General features: G+C 39.2%; 2 protein-coding genes across 10 annotated transcripts in view; one reads left to right on the top strand and one right to left on the bottom strand.

Moving 5' to 3' along the window:
* LOC134800529 (dystonin) overlaps positions 1–21,329 on the top strand; it is a 288,922-nt gene extending 267,593 nt beyond the window's left edge. For 8 of the 9 annotated variants that reach the window (XM_063773000.1, XM_063773005.1, XM_063772999.1 and 5 more), the window contains 20 exons: positions 127–246; positions 875–1,147; positions 2,113–2,236; positions 2,896–3,023; positions 3,566–3,642; positions 4,028–4,099; positions 5,663–5,740; positions 6,604–6,775; positions 7,357–7,474; positions 7,938–8,047; positions 8,828–8,950; positions 9,813–9,930; positions 16,023–16,234; positions 16,665–16,819; positions 16,929–17,035; positions 17,130–17,292; positions 17,562–17,630; positions 18,246–18,602; positions 19,291–19,383; positions 19,628–21,329. In XM_063773000.1, the coding sequence (XP_063629070.1) occupies positions 127–246; positions 875–1,147; positions 2,113–2,236; positions 2,896–3,023; positions 3,566–3,642; positions 4,028–4,099; positions 5,663–5,740; positions 6,604–6,775; positions 7,357–7,474; positions 7,938–8,047; positions 8,828–8,950; positions 9,813–9,930; positions 16,023–16,234; positions 16,665–16,819; positions 16,929–17,035; positions 17,130–17,292; positions 17,562–17,630; positions 18,246–18,602; positions 19,291–19,383; positions 19,628–19,808 (2,850 nt within the window). In that variant the 3' untranslated portion in view covers positions 19,809–21,329. Of the gene's footprint in view, positions 1–126; positions 247–874; positions 1,148–2,112; positions 2,237–2,895; positions 3,024–3,565; positions 3,643–4,027; positions 4,100–5,662; positions 5,741–6,603; positions 6,776–7,356; positions 7,475–7,937; positions 8,048–8,827; positions 8,951–9,812; positions 9,931–15,292; positions 15,430–16,022; positions 16,235–16,664; positions 16,820–16,928; positions 17,036–17,129; positions 17,293–17,561; positions 17,631–18,245; positions 18,603–19,290; positions 19,384–19,627 lie in introns of all 9 variants that reach the window. The other variant, XM_063773004.1, reaches the window with a different exon arrangement.
* On the bottom strand, positions 11,448–14,366 carry LOC134800555 (protein wntless). The gene has a single exon (XM_063773044.1). The coding sequence runs from the start codon at positions 13,826–13,828 to the stop codon at positions 12,191–12,193; it is 1,638 nt and encodes a 545-aa protein (XP_063629114.1). The 5' UTR covers positions 13,829–14,366; the 3' UTR covers positions 11,448–12,190.
* Positions 21,330–23,110: the final 1,781 nt, after the last annotated feature.

The following is a 23,110-nucleotide window of genomic DNA, read 5'->3' as shown; positions in this document are numbered from 1 at the left end:
ACATCCCTATAATCATAACCTACAAAATACTTATGGCAGTAGCAGAGACATGAAGACCAATCTAATCATAATTACATCACATCAAAATAAACCTTAGGCGAATATTCATTATGTTGGTTTTGTCAGGTGCCGCGCGAGGACGCAAGCAGCATCCGTCAACAGTGCAGCGAGCTGAAGCAGGCTTGGGACTCCGTCAAAAGCTTAAGCGAGAAGAAAGCGCACCGACTAGAATCTGCGCTCAAGGAGGTATGACACAAACGCACAGCTTATGCACAAGAAGTCTTTTAGATTTTGCAAATTCTCATAACACCCGGAAGTAATTAAACCCTTTTTTCTGAAATCTAAAGTATATTTAGGCTCTGGCCACGCTATGTTTGTAACGACTTGGCAGTGATAATGCAGGCATACGTCATAGGAGCACTATACTCACAGACAAAACATCCTCCAGACTTAGCATAGTCGCGCTACCCCCTCTGCCACGCATACGGTAATTTTACTCCATGTTCGAGTCGAAAGTGTCTTTGTGTGACGTCCGTGTCTTTGAACGGACCAATCACGGCACGGGATTTCGCTCACCTCGTCCCGCGCACCCCCGCATTTTTGGCATCATCGGTTGCATGAAATAGTTGCTCTAAACTCGGTCTGGAGGATTCCTAGTCTATGACTATACTTAACATATCATGCACCTGACATGAACACTTAGCATGGTCGGACTCAACATTTAATTGTAGTATTTGGTAAGCTGATATCTGGTCTACATCACATTAAAGCTCTCCAAAGGACCTCTACGTATTGGATCTATATCCCCACGCACGCCTATCAAAAGACCGGGATTTATAGGTCCTTGAAATCCAAAATGGTATTTTTTTCTTAGGCTGAAAAACTGCACAAATCCGTGAACATGCTCCTCGAATGGCTCTCCGACGCCGAGACCAAGCTGCGCTTCTCCGGACAACTGCCGGAAGGCGACCAGGAGACCCAACAGCAGATACGAGACCACGAGAGGTTCATCCGCGAACTGAAGGAGAAGAAGCGCGACAAGGACGACACCATCACGCTGGCCCAGTCTATCTTGGGCAAGGCGCATCCTGACGCGGTGACGGTCATCAAACATTGGATCACCATCATACAGAGCCGGTGGGATGAGGTGAGTTCATATAATATACAATACTAAAACATATTTAATTACACAAACGGGTCTACCGCGATATACTTTCATTATTTGTATCTCCGTTGACATTTGCTGAGACATCAGTCTTTCCGTGACCACAGCTGGTGCAACTCAGCTGAAACGTCGGAATTTAAGGTGAAAGTATATCGCGGTAGACCTGTTTGTGTAATTAAATATGTGTACAAAACGCGAGACTTTAAAGTGTTATAATACTAAAACAAACTAATTTCTTTCACCTTGGCATAAATCAGTATTTAATGCATTTCGCTGCTAATCTTGTATTTCCTTTAATTATCAAATCAGTTCTTATCACAAGATAGTCTATATCTCGTGATATAATTAATGGTTTTGAGGCGCAATTTTCTCATTAACATAATATTATCTAATGGGCAAGTTTGTGTTTATATTGTGAAAGATGAGTGAAAAGGCGAAAACACGAAAAACAATGGTGTCAATTATGCCCGTGATACGAATCTTTAGCAGGGTAACTCCGGGACAGGTTAAACCTTAATTTTACCATAAACTACATGCTTTATTTGATAATATTACGCAGATAAAAATCTAGAGATCTGAGCGTTTTTCGATCAAAACTTAATTGCAAGTCAAATTTAGATTGTAATTACTAGAGAGACGTCCATGCTCTTAGATAACTCCTGGGCGTTAGGCTTGAATTATTTGGACAGGTTTGATTGGTTGGTCGTCGATGGGGAAAAAATATGCCATCGTGGGCTATGGAAGCCTAAGGCTCATTTAGACGGTGCGAGAACTCGCATGCGAGTTTCATTACATTGCGATATTTGATTGGTCGGCTGAATTGGAAGTAAGCAATAGTCCGCAATGTAACTAAAATCGCATGCAAGTTCGCTCGTCGTCTAAATCAGCCCTTACTTCAACCCATGTTTAGCAGTAAACAGTTAATGAATGATTGTCGAGTTTCCCAGGTGTGGCAATGGGCGATGCAGCGCGGCGGCAAGCTGGAGACGCACATGCAGAGCCTCAAGGACCTGGACACCGTGCTGGAAGAGCTGCTGCAGTGGCTCATGGGGCTCGAGAACACCCTGCTTTGTAAGTATTCTGCTAGTCTTGACGGGTCACTGGAACTGGATCGGGTAGGTATTATTGATGGCCCAGTGTGTCTAGAATCACACTAGGCATACTACTCCTTGTATCAGACTTTTGAACGCCACAGGCGGTAATTGAGGTCAATGCAAAATCGTGACAACGACGCCAAAGACGGCATTTGCGTCCGTCGATCGTTTTTTGATTAAAATCTACTGAAAAACATCCCACTTTTAGGTTGGCATTATTTATTCACAAATTTTACCCCCGTGACGTTAGTGGCAACGGCAAATGGATGCGCCGTTTGGCGTTCAAAAGGTTAAGGCTACCGTTTTTTTTATCATTGACTTTGGGTTCGAGCAGTATGTTTTTTTTCTACCTAGGTAAGTTCAGAGAGGTCCCTGTTGTTCGCCATCTTATCATTTAGTTTTTTTTTTGCAGAATGTACTAAAACCTTAAGAGGCGAATGGCAATTCGATTTTGCTCAGCTTTATGATGCTATTTTACAAAACCTACTGGTTTATGCATTTTAGTATGTATTTCCTGTTTCCATGTCCAGTGTCCTCATCTTTCAAAAACCTCTGGGCAGACATGTTGTGTGTCATACTCATAAGTAAGACATCCACTAATACCCAGAAATTGTTATAAAATGTAATCTCTCTTAGCACTGGAAGCGGAGCCCCTGCCGGAATCCATCGAGCTGCTGGAGGGCCTCATCGAGGACCACAAGGAGCTCATGGAGAACACGCAGAAGAGGCAGAACGAGGTCGACCGCGTCTGCAAGGCCTACCAGGTACGTTGGAAAATGAAGCGCAAGGCATACAGGATAAGGCGGACATTCCTATATTGATGTTCAGGTCACATGCCAATGTGAATCTAAGAACCATAGACAAGATAAGGAGACTTGGCTGTAAAATATCTCAATACTAGTTTTTACTCCTGCTTCGCCGTTCGCCGTTTCGCTTGTCTAAGACACTTTTACTACAATGTTTCTACTATTGTCTGACATGGCAGTGAAAACGTTAATGGTGACCAAAGATTAATTTATGTCGACCTAAAAGAGGTTTCAATATCACTACACCTTATTTGACCTTATTAAACAAAGTCCCCTGCCGCGTCTGTCTGTTTGTATGTAAAACTACTGAACGGATTTTCATGCGGTTTTCTCCTATCAATAGAGTAATTCTAGGGTGATTCTGGTTTAGGTGTATAATTTGTCAACCCGTGCGAAGCCGGGGCGGGTCGCTTGTCAAGGATAAAGGATTGTTGGATTAAGGTGTGGATACATACACACAGGGGGTTTCTTAACAGAATTTAATGTACAACCATTTGCAGGTCAAGAGTCAAAGCCAAGGAAGGGAGTCGACACCGCGCAAGGTTTCGGCGAAATCCGCTGTCAAGGGTGCACCTGGGTTCGTATACAACACAATATGTCCAAGACCAATTCACCAGTGGACTGCAAATGCTGTTACCTTTTTCAAAAACGATTTATTCTCATCAACTTGACTGTATATCAAGCGAAGTGTTTTAAATACAGGCAAATTCGCATTCCCACTCCGTAAAAAAAAGGATCATTTGTACAAATTTTTCAAGAGTTATCGATTTTATTTGTTTGATCTATGTCCACTGGTGCTTTGGTCAAATCAGTGTATGTTACTCCTGTATTGTCAATTTTATGTTCCATTATTTCATTTGTCGTTCCGTCTCTTTCACGTTCACGCACGCCGCCATTGTGACGTCATTGCATGGTGTGACTCTTCACTCGTGTTGTCTCGGTGTCCCCTCACACGCACACAGACGCGGATCGCAGCACGACCTGAACAGGGAACGATCGGTGTCGCCCGACTATTATGGCTCTAGGCGGTACAGGTGTGTTTTTAATTTCTTTCCCTATTTTTTTTATGATTAAAATTTCTGTTTTTAATTTTTTTAATCTTTGTGTGATTTTCATCCAAGGTCATATTCTATTGGACAATCACCTACTAATTAGAAACTACATAAGTTGAGTTTCTTGTTTTTTTTACTTGTTTTAATGATTCCTATTTTTTGTTATCTGAGCTTATCTGTAAACGTGTTGTTGTATTGTGATTTTGGTGTAAATAACAATCATGTGCCTTATGTCATTATTTCCAAATCAGAAAATGACATGATATCGATCACTGTATTATATTTCCAAGTAGTGAACCAAGTTGAATATAAGGTCATGTCATTATCTGACGTGGAATAACCACCTAACTTCGTCTCGCTTTAACACACATAAATGTCGCTTTTTGTCTCATCTCGTCACGCTGGGGGCAGGTCCAGGATTCACCCTCGAAGTAGGAGAGGAAGGTTTGATTTGTTTTATTATTTTTTGTAGAATTTTTGTGTGTATTTTGTCTTTGAATGGCTTTTGTAGTTTGATTTTCATTTTGTTAATGCCCAAAAAAAATTATTTTAATTATTTGATTATAATTTAATGCAGTCGATTCGAATATATTAGGTAATTATGTTGACACATATTTTTAATATACGTATTTAATTATTGAGTTTCCTAAACTACCTCTCTCATCTACATTGGGTGATACTGATATATATTCATATACACTTAAATTCAGATTTTCAAGCTTATTTAGTCCACTTTATGCATTTTGGGTAATATTTTTGCTTGTAGAAATAATGCTTATATTCATTGGTTGGGGCTTATTGCATGCTTTTAAAACAAATTTGGGCTGTCAATCGATAGGGAAAAAAACACCATAAAATTAATTAACTTTTAAACCCAAAAAAAAATTGGTTAACTTGTATCTATTGCACAAAATACTATTTCTTCAAAATAAACACACTTCAATGCGACTACTTTTCACATGGTAAAGGAAACCGCGAAACTCCTTCCTTCAATAACACTAAACTAACCCGCCACGCCACGCCACGCCACTCACAAGTCTCACGACTAACCATAACCGACGATGTTGTCTACCTAACACGCATCCACCCTTACCTGTTACAGTTGTACCTTATTGGAGCTCTTTTATCGATTATTCTATTATATTGAATATAATCGTTTTCACATTGTCAAATGTGAAACACCTGGAAAGTGTAAAATGATCGTCGAGTTGATAAAGGAGTGTGAAACTATATGGAAAAGTATCACCCACAAACAGTATAAACCACACCGTATATTGTATGTGGTCGGTTACTCATTAAGAACGTTTAAAATTACCTAGTTTTTTCCGAAACTCATTCCTAATTGTCTCAAGATTGGATCATACACAAGTCGAATTCAATATTTTCATTCATTCATAGACAGTTTCCCCACAGCATAATGCCGTATCGCAACATGGCATGTGCATATCGGTAGTACATTATAATGTATTTGGTAAGGGACACAATAAGGTACACTGTCAGTGTTGTGTAAGTGTGGTATAAGTTTGTACAAATGTGCGTGTGCTGCAGTCGCGTGAGCCCGGGCCGCGAGACGCCCGACCGCAACCTGCCGCACTACGGGCCGCGGTTCCCGCCGAGGGGCAGGTAAGGCATCACACACACACACACACGTCGACAACAATACGAACAGATGAGGCGTACACACACGAAGAGAAACACCTGGAAGAAACTTTATACTGAAATTTTAACTCCGATTATACGATATACATATATGTGACAGCACAATCTTCCAACTGATATTGATTTGAGGAACTAAAATTATTTTCACAAAAAAAACTGGTTTCAAAATCTTAAATTCAATATGTGGACACTGTTTAAAGAAATATCCTTTGTCAGTAGGTACATCATGATATCTAACAGATCCTTAAAACATTCCGTACACTTTCAAATAAAAGCCACTGTTATAAACATAAAATTCGATACCGTACTTTATGACAGCTACGGCGATGACATGGCTAAGTACTTATATATTTTTTAAAGTTTTTGGGGATGTTTGATCAATGTCCGTGCCATTTGAAAAATATTTGCTTGGGTTTTATTATGTAATCATGTGTGTGACAGCCCTCGCTGCTATGCGTTTTTAAGTTCAGCATTTTTGCAATTTAATTTTGATATATTATGCACGTATAAAATTCAAAGCTTTTTTAAATTTTTATTGTACCATCATGGCCACGTATGTAATTTGCAATTTTGCATACTATTTATCAGTCCTGTGTAAGCTTATTCTAAATGCCGGGCTTATATTTTAATGAAAAAAATCGTAGTCTCTTGAACTTAGTATTAAAATTTCAAACCCTATAAACTAAAGCAGAGAGCATAACAAAAGTCTTACAGTCCGTTTACTTTCAAGTTCGCGTAAAGTTCAAGTTAACTTAACACTAAATTCCAAAAGCCACTACCCACTACCCATCTATTACCCAAACTAAAATGACTGTTTGCACGTGCAGCAAGGGCGCCGAGCCGGAGTTCCGTTCGCCGCGCGTCCGCCAGCTGTGGGACAAGTGGCGCACGGTGTGGCTGCTGGCGTGGGAGCGCCAGCGCCGCCTGCACGAGCGCCTCGCGCACCTCAAGGAGCTGCAGCGCGTGTCCAACTTCAGCTGGGACGACTGGAGGAAGAGGGTAACAAATCAATTCATACTTATGTACTCAACGGGAATAAGGCACTGAAAAAATTCCATTGAAACTGGCGAGGAGCAATCTCTGGTGTCAATATCGGGTCAACAAAGAAAAGAAACGCTAAACTCTAAATTTAAGACTTCGTGGTCGTTTTTCTGGCATATTAGATTGAGGGATTAAGAGGAAGAAAGATGGTTCGCATAGGTAACCATTGTGTAAAGAGTACATCATTTACAACATGTTGAACTTCTTGCACTAGAAAGCTAGGCTCATATTTAAAAGTAGGTATTCTAGTGCACACTGTTACATAGATAGAGGTAATAAATGTTAAGAATTCTACACGTTTCTTGTAAATTACGAGGTTCGGTTACCGAATGTCAGAAAGTATTCAGCTACCGGTTGACAAAATTGTACCACCACGCTCCGCGATTGTTGCGCCATTTCGGTTCCTAGCTAAATAGGTTGTTCAATGCTTACGCTATAATTTCCAATTAAACAAGAACCCTAAATGGTATAACAATCACGGATCACGGAGCGTGACTGTACATTTAAACGTGTACTTAATATGAATCTTTTTCCCTTAGTTCCTGAAGTTCATGAACCACAAGAAGTCCCGCCTGACGGACCTGTTCCGCAAGATGGACAAGGACAACAACGGCCTCATCCCGCGCAACGAGTTCATCGACGGCATCATCAACACCAGTCAGTATTGCCATTACCTTCATTCTCATATTTAGCAGCTCAGGTTTAAGCGTATTATGCTTAAACTGAGGCTTATTTCCGAGAGGGAATGATTTAATACCCGCGCTAGAATTAGATGGCTGACTGTATTATCCAGGCTAAATTTTACACTTCATTTTTTTGTACTACTTAAGAAAAAAATTACTACTTAATCTGTTGAATCTTAGAGAAATACATATTCCTTCATGATTTAAATGTTAAAAGCAACATCAGGAAAACTAAACCCTTGGGCCAAAGATATCCTTAGATACGGGAGTAGAGTAACAGACGCGAACACTTTGAAAGCTTGCGCCTTATTTATCTCCCGCCACAAATATTCTCTTGACACAGTACTTCCACCAGCAAATTAATTCTTCTGCGGACTGTACATTAGTATCTCGTACTGACTGACTCTTGAGTCTCATGACATTTGTTTGTTGTGCAGAATTCGACACGTCCCGCCTGGAGATGGGCGCCGTGGCCGACCTGTTCGACAGGAACGGCCTCGGACTCATCGACTGGGAGGAGTTCATCGCGGCGCTGCGACCCGACTGGGTAAGATACACATTTTACAAATATTTAATTACGTCACTTTTTCTCTTACATCAATTTCAGTACCCACAAATAGAATATAAACCACACTGTGACACCGCATATTGCACGCGGCCGGTCCCTTTCCAAGGTTGGATCCTACTCTAGTCGATTAAGTCGATACGTAAACTGTTTCCCCACAACACAATGCTGTATCGCAGTCAGGCATGTGCAAAGTCATAGTAAACGATGTTTATAAGAAACTATTACCACAATCATTTTAAACTTGAATTAAATACCTGTCAAGCATGAAATCGTGAAGCCGTCCAATTATAATATTTAAAGTGGGTATTTATTAGTCCATGATTATAAAATAGCTAAATGTACGGTACTCATAAATGATAAAAACTACTGTGGTATTTTAGAAAGTGACGAACATAATAATAACGTAGGATTTTGTTAGCTTTACATCTAAAATCTAGATTGAAGTTATCAATCGAGTCCGTGCTATCTAATCTCTCGAAGTGCGCGAATCGATCTCAGTTTGATGTCACAGTGCGGTTACAGCTAGTAGTGCTACTTATAGACCTATGACATCCGACACTTGGTATTTGTTAATCGTGGTTCTTTTATAAATTATGAGTATTTAAATCCCACGTAAGTTTATCTTAACCGTGTATAATTTTAGCAATAAAAATGTTATATTTCTGAACTTTCGATTAAGCCTTAAAAAGTCGAGTTGTCAATGTTGAAGTACCTAAGCCTTCTCTTGAATAGCGAAGCTAAGTTCCGTGTTGTTGGCAGGTGGAGCGCCGCGGGCCGCCGACGGACGCCGACAAGATCCACGACGAGGTGAAGCGGCTGGTGATGCTGTGCACGTGCCGGCAGAAGTTCCGCGTCTTCCAGGTCGGCGAGGGCAAATACCGGGTAAGTGTCTTCTAAATTTTACATAATATACACCGTGTTTTTATTGAATTCCGTTAACTTCGGGGTATAGTTAAGTACGTTTATAAGAACTAAATGGCATAGTTAATTTTCAAAAAAAAATTTTTTTTTTGTTTTCTTTTTTGTTTTTTTTTTTTTTGTTTAAAAAGTAATTAAATGTAGCATATAGCGTTGTTGTAACACGGGCATTACATTTAACTCAACCAAACAATTGAAATCTGTGACATATCAATGTCATTTAGTACATCAATCGACCGAGATTGTACTTAAGTTTAGTAGCAAATGTATGAACTCATTCTAAACACTAATCAATATGTAAGCCGGCCCTAAGGCAAGTGTACACGCTTGTAGAGGCCTTATAGGAAAAAAATAAATTATGGATTATCTCCGAAATGGACTTAATTAGAACATCGGTGTCTTTGAGAAAGTTACTTGATTTAAGCTCAGGAATGCACCCTTGAAATTAACGGAAATCAAAAAAAACACGGTGTATTACAGACAGTATACGCAGTTCGTCTGCCCCTCAATGCCATAGCGATTATATTCTGATTGGCAAGGAAAGGAATTTGGTAACAACACTATACATGTTTTCTTGGTAAACTGACATCAATAATTATTCGTTGATTGTATAAGATGTATAAAGACATAAGTAGACAAATTCGAGATGCTCCATCTACTCCAGCTGTCTTGGAGGCACGATTATTTTCTTAGAGATTACATACACTTGAACACTTGAAGTCTTTAGACTCCAAACAGTATGATTACTACCATAGTTTTTTTCTGGAGAAAAATGCCAGTTAACATTGGTTTACGTACAAAAACTAACCTCAATTATTTGTTCCAGTTCGGCGACTCACAAAAGCTGCGGCTCGTGCGAATCCTGCGCTCCACCGTGATGGTGCGCGTGGGCGGCGGCTGGGTGGCGCTCGACGAGTTCCTCGTCAAGAACGACCCGTGCCGAGGTACGTGCCTGTCCGCACTCAGGGGCCAGGGGTAGAGGTGGCTCGTGGTTACCGTGCTAAGGTTTAGAGAGACCCCACACTAGCGCCTTTGGAGCGTCGGCGTCTAGTCAGGGCTATTGAAAATGGCGTCGATGCACAGTTGCATCAAAGTTGCGTCGAGCGGCGGCTATAGATTTGGCTAGAGTTCAACGCTCGGGAGACGCTAGTGTGGGGTGGCCCTGTGGTTGATACTGTATGACGAGTATATACGTCTGATTCATGGACAGTATAAGAGAGGACTAAGTGTGAGGACTACACTGCATATTACAGGTTAAAAAGTTGATGATGATTATCGTTTCTGTAATTGTGTACATTTTAAACATGTAGTGAGTCGTAATGTTTATGTTGATCCGACACTTTGTTGGTTTTAGTGCTCCGTAAAAACCTTGTTCACGGCGCACTTATGGGATCACTTTGGTCTTGTTTGAATTTAAATATAAAATTGTTTTTTCAAGAATTTACACGCCTTGACAATAACGCTTGGCAATGGAAATTATTTATATAAAATTCCGTTAATGCTCATTTGCAATTAGCAATGGTAATTGGTAAACCACTAGCCATCTCGTAATAGATACAAAAATAATTACGCAGTTCACTTCTACTTGCCGTCGCCATATTTTAAATAAATTATTAACGATATACGAATATAGGAAAATTTAACGGCACCAATAATACAAAATGATAAGTAGAAGTAGAATGTGATATTTCTCAAGACATGAATAATGAATTTATTTCAAGTTTTACAGTAATCGAAGGTTTGACTTATCAGGTATTGCTCAAACAATTTCTTGACGACTTGTTTGATATCTCTTACATTATAATTTAATGATATTTAAATTATAATTTCAAGTCAAGAAAATTTATTTGAGAAAATGATTTAATTTCTAATATTTATTCAGATCCTTTATCTCAAATGAAATGTCTTAATTTTCATCATTTTGTTTATTTTATGGGCTAGTTAGTTAGGCTTTAAATTCAAATAAAAGTAATTGCATACAATGGCAAACTATTTTCGTCATTAAAAAAGGGTGCGATATTTAAATTTTTTTTTTAAATTCCTGTATTTTACCTACATGTATTTAGAGATGGATGTTGTTGGCCAGACTATACATTTGCCTAACTGGCCAGCCTAACTTTTTTATATGTACTTTGTAACATATACAGTACTCCACTTTTCTACCTAGTCTGTACATGTTACAATGATGAAATAGAATATATTATGATTATACTGGCTCTTCCGTATGTAGTATGTATTTAACTGGATGTATTTTAAATAATTCCAAATGCATCAAATACGAGAAGAGCTGGTTGAATTAATATTTATGGTGATATTCAAAGTGTCAATCCAAGTATCGGGAAAATAATAATTGTGTTTAACCCCTAACAAGGGCACTAACTGTGACGTCTAATATAACAGGGCGAGGGCTAATATTTTCGAACGAAAATACTTGCCCGATTTGCAGAAATAACAAAATAACTACAATAATTGATTAATTTTTATTGTTATAACTTCTAACCGCTTACAAAATCGGAGTTACGATTACGACTACACATAAAAATACGTTTCATTAGACTTAGTACACCTATTTATATCCTCTAAATTGTCCAGACAGATTACTAATAAACATATCTTATTATCTCTTTTATAATTCAAAATAGAAGAGGTATAAAATATTGGCATTATTAACGCAAAATCCGTCTAGAACATGCTAGCAATACAAAAAGAAGTGTTTTAATAATACTGTTACGTCACTTAGAATTAACATTAGAAAAAATGATACATAAAAAACTATCACAGAAAAATTTAAGTAACAAGTTTTTGAGGCAGACGAAATTGGATAAATTTGGAAGCACAGCGCGAACCAAGGTCACACAACCTGTTTAGCTCAGACAAGCCGATTTTATTTAGTTTAGACCGACATTCTTTATGACTAATACACAGGCTAGATACTACATGTATAAACTAACAGCTAAGAGATTGTATTATAAATAATTGTAATTACACAACAAAACTCATAGGCAAAATAATACAGACACGAACCTTAATGCTATATGGCATGTAAATATTGTACCACAAACTATTGAATACAAAGATAGCATAGCAGCTATTTCCTACGGGCAAGATAAACATTTCTAAATATGGCCTACACTTCCTTCTAAATATTCGAGTACAAAATTTGTACAGTTAATACTGGTCTTCAAAATAATGCATGACAAAACTTTAGTCAACATTAGGCTTTCTTATGAAAGAGGTGAGAGAGGATATCTCGCTGGTCACACCCTCGTTTGGCAAACGGCTGAATTCTATCTCCTCACTTAAGTTCTGGGTGTCAGATGTATTTTCAGCGGCTGGCCAACGCTTGTGGCTCGGAGCATACAAAACGAGCAGAGAAAAGATGTATATGTTCCACATTCCATACACACCAGTAAAGAATGCAGAAGTATATTCTAACTCAATATTCTCATCCCACTTCCACTGACCCTCTGCCACCTGTCCAAGTATAAACCCGATGACAGTGAGAGCAGCACAGAGCAAGGTGGCCAACATCAGAAACTTGAACCGGTAGATGATTCCCTCATAGTGAAGACGCCTAACTGAGCTCATTGTGGGTAAAGATTGTCGCTTGTGGGAGATGTTTACAAAAACCTGCCAAATCATATAGCACAGGAAAAGAAAATACACTCCTGTAGATATTCCAGCCAGTATTATGAAGGTCAAAGCGAGATTTGTCCCCAAATCTGTAACCCAGATGGAGTAAAATGGATTTCTCAGTTGCACTCCCCGCTCGCACATATCAAAAATGAATAGAGATATGCAACCCATTGCAACAGCACTTAAATGACGCCAGTACTGCTTAAGAGAGCTTTGGGTAGATGCATCCTGAATTAACATGTGTTCACCAGCAAAAACGAGCCAAAATGAAAATAGCATTGCATAAAAGACTCCTTGTCTTATGTCCCCTAGTAACAGCATAAATGGCAAATCAAAGTGTAATGTAAAGTATTCAAGAGGCATGTTCAATATGCACAGGGATATACCCAAACTCAGCAGCATCTTCTCCAAAAGTACAGGCTTCCGTTGTAAGATGTGAACCCTCCTCCAGAACCAGGCAATAATAGCTATGATGCAGGGGAAAAACACTGTTTTCAGAGACACCCAGACCTTTGTGAAACCCCCATTTTGGTTTATAACTGTCAGCCACATGTCCTGCACATGGCCAATATGTGCATTCATTTCCGGAGTGTCCACCGGTAGCCTGATGTTAAGTAGATAGAAGTCATGGAACAAAGAGCCCAATTCAAACAAAGGCAAAGCAGAACAGTTGTACAAATATTCCTCAGATTTCACTGCAATATCACAGTCCAAATGTCGCTTTTCAACAGATTGTGTGTACAATTTCCATTCGTCCTCGGGATCCCCTTTGTTCCTGTACGCCAGTCGCGCGTCGATCGTCATCAAACTCCGAGGCTGCACCTCCATCGCCGAATGATACCGTATATCCACCTGCAGCACTCCAATTAAGTTCTGTTGCCATCTAGAGAAGTCTAGAATCCTGTTCTCGCGCGGCATCGGCATTTGAAACGCGAACACGATGTCGTTCTCCGTGTAGTCTAGGTGCGTCCCGGTTATCTCGATCTTGGTACATGCGCCCTTTCCTCTGTTGTAAAACCATTTCGTCGTGTCATTTTTTACCGTCAGAGTATCCTTGCACACCGTTCCGAGAATGGTTTGGGCGTTTGCGGGCAGGGGTGCGACCAATCCACCGATTAAGAAACATGTTAATTGGCACAACAATAGAAATGTTACTAGAATGGCGAGTTTTCGACCGCTCAGGTTCTCAATTATAGTACCCGTCATGTTGTGGGCGATTGAATCGCGAAACACATTAAATTAAAACACTGAGTCACAGTAAAATCGACCGGCAGCGCGTTCCATTGTCTTTGTGATGAAGCGACAAGCGGCACCGACCGTCCGACCGAAGCTTCGCGTTTGACATGCGCATGATGCGCAGTGGGCGGGGATACCAGCCTATAAAATAACGACCGTTATAACGTTATCGCGTTAACGTTAATAATGCCTTAAAATACAAAATAGTTGAAAACCCGTGTTTGTAAAATTTAACAAATTTTGTACTGCGTTGAAATGAAATAGTATCGGGAATGCAAACCACTTTCATATCCATCGTTAGCACACGTTACACATAGCAGCGTAAGCTAGTATACCACAACTAAGTTCTTGCTAAAACGAAAATACGTTAGCAACAAACATTGTTGTTGACTTGCTACTAATTTACTAATGCGTTCTCGCTTTCACCCTTCCAATTCCCATTGTCCTTAAAAAATTATACATTTTGTTTGTATTGTTTGTATTGCGTTAAAAATCCTTTCGAAACCCTTTACATAAGTAGTGTCGTTAGTGCTACCGCTGCCTGACCCGAGCAAGCCGGAGCAGCATGAAGCTTGTTGCCCGCTCGGTAAGAATCGCGGCCTGCTTTTGGAGTTCATTCATTAAAAACTTGTTCACTCAGCTTTATTTTCACTGAAATAAATGAAAACTCCATTGCAGGACGTTGACCGTTCTAAATGCTTTATTTATTTAAATTTAGTGTCGCGTTAAATTTAGCAGTATTGTGTAAATTGTCAATGTTTTAAAAATAATGCTTTTAGTAGTTAGAACATAATTACATATTTTAATTAATCGTGTAGTATGCTTTTGTAATCATGTATCAACATCCGAATTTAATCATGGCTTTGGTATTGATGTATAAATTGTTTTATATAAACAACATGAATTGCTTAGATTCACTAACAGCATGTTATGATCTTTATTTGCGTAAGTTTTTTTTTTTGTAGTAAGTGTGTATATAAGACAAGTGCAAGTTAAAATGTTACCTACATGCATAAGTCACTGAAATGTACATAATACACTAGATATTATGCACCTTACCAATTGCAGTTCTATGTAGTAAACATTGCTGTATTTTGGAAATCCTCTTTTTATAAAAAAAATACGATAAAAGTTGAAATCTTGCGCTTGATTTATATTCGATGCATAACTTGGTGAAAGTGATAACTAATGGTATTTTGAAATTCCTATCCCTAAATGCACACTATTTAAAATATCCTAATTTTTTACCATTAATTTTGTTTTGTTTTGACGTGTTCTGATTTTTGTTGTTTTTTTCCTCACTTCCGTTGCACGCTGTCCTGTTTTCTTAACACTTTTTGGTGTTATTTTTCACCTACCCTTTAACCGAACGGTTTTCTTTGACCTTGTCCTTTCCCTACCTTTGTAATCCCGCGCACCGGACGCCGCATGCAGCCAAGGGACGTACCAACATCGAACTGAGGGAACAGTTCATTCTGGCTGATGGAGTCTCGCAGAGCATGGCCGCGTTCCGACCGCGTACGCCCCGCTCTAACACAAACACCCCTCCGTCCACCGGACCCATCACCAAGGTAAGCAGCTAGAAACGGCTACTATTACAAATAATTTCTTCTCTTCAACAGGAGTTCATTTTAGTTATAATTTGCACACATACTACATAAAGCGCACTGTAGTTACTGGAGGGAGCAATCGGTTTGGGATGTTCAATTTTTCGCTTTTTTGCTGCACCTTGCACATGGATGGATACATCCGTTTGCAAGGGGCCCGTGAGTACCGCATGTGTTGAGCTCGTAGTGTTTGGTCGTATTGCATTAGTGTGATCAAGCTATGCATTGAAGCACAGGCTCGTATAGTTTTTGGTGTTGTTTGTTAGCATATTCATTGGATCCACTGCATTGGAGAGGTGGCACGTCAGCGCATTTGGATGTTATGGTAACGTATTTCGTCCCCCTTCCTGCTCGTTCCCATCACACCCGCATTTCGTGAAATCGCGCGTCGTCTATTAAGCGTGTGGACTAATCGTAACAAAGTTTTCTAAAAACATCGTAAGCGTAACGCTATTCGTCGAAGCGATTGGCACTATGAAGGCAAAAATTGTTTTGTTTTGTAACGGATCTTTTTCTCTTCGTAATGTTTTGCCCCGGTTTTGCATTGGTGCGTTTAGCTGAGGAGTTTTTGGAGCAGCTGAAGCCTATATTTGAGGCATTAAGGCAGCGAGAAGAGCTACCGTGTTCATACCCGCTGCACGTCGGTTCCACGCACGGCACAAAGCAGGCCTTCATATACGGCCACTCAAGATCTCAGGGCTCGACGACGCCGGGCGCGCATCACTACACGCATCACCATGGCTACCAACCCTCTCCAGGATACCACTGGGTAATATATAGGCTTCGTGATAGTGCTGCGGTTGATTTTGCACTTTTGACATCATTCAGTTTTGCAGCTCTGTATTTTTGTTTATTTGTCTTTTGTGTAAGTCCACTGTCAATGTTTACTAGTAATGAGATGGGCGACCTCCAATGTGATAGTCATTATAGCTTAGCATGACAATATGAAACAGTGTTAAGTAATATTACCTTAATCGGTATCATTTTCAAATAATACAATATACGTTGTCAAATTATATTTATATTCAGATGATCCACATTAACTTATACTCTTAAATTTGATTGTGATTACTAATGGCATGTCGAAAATGTTGCGGATGAGAGAAGAAGTGCAAAGGCATCCGTAAAAAATACACTTTGCACATCGTCTTTAATCCGCATAGAAAAGAACAGTATTTTCAAGTCGATGTAACGTTTAGGTGCGCGAACGTACGGCGCGCTCGGTGCCTATGTCGGGCGGCGTGCAAGGACGTGCCTCGCGTTCATCACTTAGCGCTGGAACGCCCGACTCTCTCAGCGATAACGAAGCCGCCAGTGGACTCGGGGCAAGATATAGGAAGCCCAGTGTGCCAAGGTAAGTCCTATAATGTTATAATACAACATATTGAATGCATAGAGAGCTTTGGTTGAAATATGTATGACTTTATTTATAAATACTAATCACTCAAATTATTTGTTTATAGATCAACATTGACTCCTGGAGGTTCACGGCCAGGATCCAGACCAGGATCGAGGACAGGTTCCAAGCCTCCTTCGAGACATGGCTCTAATCTCTCATTAGATAGTACAGGTTCGTAGCACACGCAATAAAATTGAATAAATATAATTATGTTTTTTGTACATCATTCCGTTCATTTATGTAAATTTTGTTGCTATCTTTGCAGATGACGTATTAACGCCTTCCCGCATACCGATGCGCAAAGTGACTAACACGCGTACATCAACGGCGCGCGCGGCGGCCAACGCCGCCAAGCTCGGCGTGGCCACGCCCAACGGCAGCTCGCGACCCCGCACTCCCACCGGCCTCCTCACGCCAGCTAGTGGAAGGTACGAACAATTTATTACATCATTAAAACATACTTTTGCATGGGTGCAGATAATCTCGAAAATTACGTTTTTGAATACTCATCGGTATGACGTTTAATAATATAAGTAACTGTTGTTTTTAACCGTGATTACCTACATCCATGCAATCCAATAATCGTAAATAATCGTAATGGAGGTACCATAGAGATAATTTTGCAGGAAGCTATCGTTTAAATGTTTTAGTAGCGATATTGTTTAGTGTTATTAAACAGTGCTGTGCGCACGAACAGGTACCCTAGCGGAGCGATGTACCGCACGTCCAGTATACCAACACTGTCGCCGGTCCCGGCGCTCGTGAGGTACAGGCAATGATTGAGAGTTTGTTCACGAGTCACGACTAGACGAACGTAATCTGTTTCAAATAATAAAAGTTAGGTATAATTGTATATAGATTTAATGTAACCAACCAATTACAACGGCCTTAAACGGCCCAGTTATCGGGAGTTGATATTTTCAGGATAGTAGAAATAAAGGATAAAGAATTTATACATTTTGAAACAGGTTGTGTCCGTGCAGTTTGTTTGGGTGTTCACGATTGTGGAAGCACGTCGCTTGAAAGGGATTAGGGATAGTAGTGAACCAGCAACTGGCAGTATTTGAAATCTGGACAGCACACATTGTATTTTGATTCGTCATGCATATGCTTTCGAGAACGTTCTACATTTTCTGGTGGTGGTGGATTTTTGTACCTACGTATTATGTGGTATGTTCAACGAGGCCTTGCGTTAAGAAAATATAAAACTTTGAATATGGCGGCATGACCGTATTTAGTATAACATTAACACAGCTTACATTTCCACTTTTTCGATATAACTAATAAACTTGTAGGTAGACAATTTTGAAGGAAATAATTAAATTTGTATTTTTTGTTCCTTCCGCATGCATCGAATCTGAAAATGGATACGAAATAACAGCTCGACACATTCCCAACCATCCTCAATGGTTTCCGAACTTCCCAAATCTGCGTCTCACACTCATCCCGCATTCCATACCCAGGGCTCTACAAAAATCCCAGTGTACGTGGGCACCCGATCCCAAAGGTCCCCGTCAGTCGAGAGACTGAAAATATCTCGAAAATCCCAATCCCGAGAAATGTCCCAGGAACCAAGTCCTACCTCTCAAGACCCTTCGAGGAAATCCGAGCAGAGAAGTCCGGAGGATGACTCCTCGTTATTCAGCATATCGGGAATGACGAGCGACAATGAATATGAGAGTAACATAAGCGAGTCGAGTGGCGACGCATCAAAGCCGACCCAGCGAGACATTAAAGGGTACAAGCTTGTAGAATGCTAGTTTCGTTATTGGCCCGAGAATTTGATTGTTGCCCGTTGAATTTTGGATTTTCAGTTGATCATCATGTTTCAATATTCATTAATCATTCATCATCATGGAATAAAACATGCTTGATGTCCGGTCGCCGTAATGAAAATTCATATCACTTCTCTCATTCTATACACAACCTGGGTCATTTTGCGTTTAGTACCTTTGTCATTTCCTCCTGTTCAATTGTATTTGGTAAATCATACACGTATTAACTCATCAGCTCATACCCATGCTTCCAAACTAACTGCACAAATGCCATAAAGTGTACACTTTATGTTTGCTATCCTGATGTTTGGCTTACACTTTTTATATTCATATTCATGCTGTTACATTTATTGAACACATTATTTGTTTATACTGTTCATACACCATGTTACTTACCTATATGTATTACTATTACCTACGTTAATGCACGTACTCTTTACCTCTTTAAACATCTGATCCGAATTAATTAATGATACTTTTATAAGTTGTAGAGTTTACTTCTTTTCTATCACTAATTAGAGAATAATGTTTGTGATTTAATAAAGGTAACCTAAACTACTAATGTTTTCCAGTACATGCATTGACTCTCATTTATACTTATTTCTTCTGTCTGTGACTAATCAACTTGTTCTTTCGCGCGCTAACTCTTAGGAGCGGGTCGTTTGCCTCGACCGATGGCCACACTCCCGGCCGCAGCCGTATACCAGTGCTTAAGGATCACCATACTAACAGTAATTCCAATAGGTAATGTCACTTTATGATTGTTGCTTGTGTTTCTTTCCATTGCGCCTTTCTTGTGATGTGTTGTTTATTTGAGTTTCTTATTTCATTTTGTTATGTAGGTTAGAATTTATTTCAAAAATTTAGCAGAGAGAGTAGTGAATGTTGTGGTTTTGGTTATTTTAATTTAGTTTGGTTTTTTCGTAGCAGTGGTGCATGATGTCAGACCAGAATTAGAACGAATTATAATTTGATTGTACTGTGGCAGGCAAAGGACACCATCCGGCAGCACGACGCCAGTGCGGCCGGGGCAGCAGACAGCGGTGTCGCGGTTGCTGCGAAAGCCGTCGGACGCGTCAGACAGCGGAGCGCCTGCCACACCGGGCTCGCGCCGCGGCACGCCCGCATCCTCAAGAACGATCGAAAAGCGCGAGCCTTTCAGGCTTTAGACGATTTAAGGACGATATAAAAAGTAATACTGCTCTAATTACACTGATAAAGAAAAAATGTCTTCCGAAGACATTTTTTTCCTAATAGTGAAGTTTGCGGATAATAGTTACCTGTGTGATGAGAGTCGCTTTGACTTGTGATATTACGTATTCACGATTTTTCTTTCTTTGCTTAATTGTATTTGATGTCTAGGCCAAATATATGTAAATTTATTCCATCTTTAAAAAATCTATTTGAGTCGTTGCGACTGTCATGAGCATAGAGAATGTTATAATTAATACTAACCGAGAATTAACCGATTCGCGAATTAAGCCAAGCTTAATTTTATAAAAGAACGAATTTGCGAATGTGGCTTTTTAGTTAAGTAAAAGTTAATAGATGGTAGTAGTAAAACGTAAAGTCTGCACTTGTTGCCTTGTATACTTATTTTTTTCTACAATCTGTGCAGTTTTGTGCACATTGGATTACTTTATTTATTTTGTGCTGTCAGTATTCTCCAGTTAACTCTTGTTGTGTCTAAGCAAGATATTATTTCTGTATCAATGTGAATATTCCCCCTTTCTCTTATTTATTGTCAACGTTGCCATATGTTAGTGTATGTTTTGTATGTAAAATACGTATTACGGTCTCTCTATTGAGACTGGCTGGACGGAAAAGTGTGATTTTGTAACCTTTTTGTAATATTGTTTTTCTTTTAGGGACCATTTTGTAAACGAACTATTGAGTAGGTAATGGCGGGCCAGCGTTTGTATTGGTCGAATTCACGCGCGTCGTATACGCCAGACTTCGTGTGTTGATAGCCCAATAACAAATTTTGGCCAGTCATTTGTAAAGGTGATAAATAGTCGTTGCGTGATTAAGTTTGTATGCACAATCATGTCTTCATTATTTCACTTTTAATTCTTTTGTGTTCACTTTTAGTGGTATGAATGATTTCATGGTTATCATTTGATATCGTATGTACACATTATGTACATGTTATTATATTTATACGGTGATATTGCACAATTACTTGTTATAACGGGAATAAAGTGTTATTTGGTTAACAAAAAGCATGAAGTGCACACTGCTATCGCCAAAGCGGTGTGCCTTTTATGTGTAAAATATCTGCTCATGAAAATAATTCCAAAACGGACTTTTATGTTTAAGAGATTTAACTAAAGTACACGTTGTCGCAAAAGACATTACTTCTAAATGCTAAGAATAACTTTGATGTATGAAACGTAATGCTTTAAAATGTAACCTTCCTTCATTTTATAAAAAAAATGTTAACCAACACTCACACTTATATTTGTTAATTTTATCTTATATCTGACTCTACAATTAAGTCTTTATTATTAGAGTTATTAAACTATTAATCTGGTCATTTTTATTTAAATCATTGTTATATTTGTTAAATGTAAAATCAAAGCAACTAAAAAGCTTGCAATATTTTTTGTATAAAATAAATAATGATTCTGAAGAGCTACAGTGTTTAAAATCTCATTTTTGATTTCAAAATATAAAATAATAACAAATAATATGGCATTTTTACTTATGAATTCCCTCAAAATATAAATGAATAAAATAACGTTTCAGACTTATTTGCCTATATTAAGTACACAAAATTACAGTAAAATTCAGAATTGAATTTCGTATTACTAAAGGTAAAATAAAAAACAATGAAAACTTTTAAACAAGAAAGAAAAAATTACAAAAATATATGTGAAATATGATATAGTACTTCAACATTCGAATTTTAAGATGTGGTTATGTGATTTTGCATAAGGTAAACGTACTAGTGCTCGACATGCTAATGCCCAATAGATGACACCTTGCTGTCACCTCTATTGACAATGACTTAAGTTTCAAGATGACATGTACTGGGACCGCGTCGAGCACCAGTACGTTTACCTTATAGGTACTTCAACATTCGAATTTACCTTACTACTTTTTCTATGACAAAAAATACGTCGTTAACACGTTCACTGCGGCAAGCCAAAACCTTTACCTAAAATGTAGTGCGTTACGAGGCCTAATCCGCCCCGTAGTGGTTTACACCTTGGTGCGTTACGGGTATAAAAGTGCCCCGTACACCCAAGTCTCTTAAAACTGCAATAAAGTCCTGAAATATTTTATTATTTAATTTTTTTTTTACAAACTTAAAGATTATGAAATTACCTACGTCATGTTCCCTTCGCACGTAGATACGATAAAAACGTATGAAATTATAGAGAAATGAAAGGACGGGGTTATTTTCTCCCCGTATCGCACTAAAATTGAAAAACTACGGGGCTTAGCAAACCCCGTAACGCACATACCTTATTTATGTCGATAAATCAATAGTGATGGGAAATAAAACAAATATTTTGGCCCTTACTATAGTAATAACTAGATATCGTTTTTCAGATTGAAAGCTAAAGTTTTAATATTAAAAACGTCAGTTTCGGACACAACATGTTTGGTACTGACTGGTGTCAAAATTGATTACTGAGCAGCAGTCAACAATACCTAACATTCAGTGATATGATTATGTCGTGAAGTATAATTACTTGTTCTAAATTATACAAATTGTTAACTACATTATTTTTGCAATAACACCATTCTAGCATGCTTCCCAAACGCATTATTTTTAATTTACCGATAAGAAGTCTTGCAATGCTGACTGCACTAGTGACTTTGTGGTACGGGCCAGCTAAAATCTATACGGGGTTCACTGGAACCCGTATCGCACTAGAAGGCAAAATTTGTTCCCTGGTCGGTACGGGGTTCCTGAGACCTCGTATATTCTGAATATACCACTTGGTTATACTTTTGACAAGAAACTCAAATGTATATTTGTTTTTATCGTAGTCATAAAAATATCCAAGATACAGCTTCCGCACCAGCGAGTAGACACGATTTTTAGCCTCCGCACTGAATGATGACATCGTACGGGGTTCAAAAGCCCCCGTAACGCAGTGAACGTGTTAAACCAGGGGCGTATTTACCCTAGGGCCAAGGGGGCCATGGCCCGGGGCGGCAGGCCGCGGGGGGGCGGCGAAGCCGCCCCCTCGCGGCTTTTTCTGGGCGCCTTTTATAATCAAACTTAGCTATATTTTTTATTATATTTTAATTGACATTTAAATTAATAAACAAACGAACGCTTCAAACCCTAAGTACCTAAATTAAGCAACATATTCGTTCAAGAAGTATTAGTACGGCGCAGTGCCGGATTTACCACTAGGCTGAGTAGGCTGAAGCCTAGGGCGGCAGATTTTAGGGGGCGGCAAATTTGGGTCAAAAAATATTTTATTTGCTGTTCAGATAGGGTCGACCAGAA

This window comes from Cydia splendana, chromosome 20, assembly GCF_910591565.1.
Source record: "Cydia splendana chromosome 20, ilCydSple1.2, whole genome shotgun sequence".
Lineage (NCBI taxonomy): Eukaryota > Metazoa > Arthropoda > Insecta > Lepidoptera > Tortricidae > Cydia > Cydia splendana.
The sequence above is the reverse complement of the archived record's forward strand: the minus strand, read 5'-3'. Positions and strand labels throughout refer to the sequence as shown.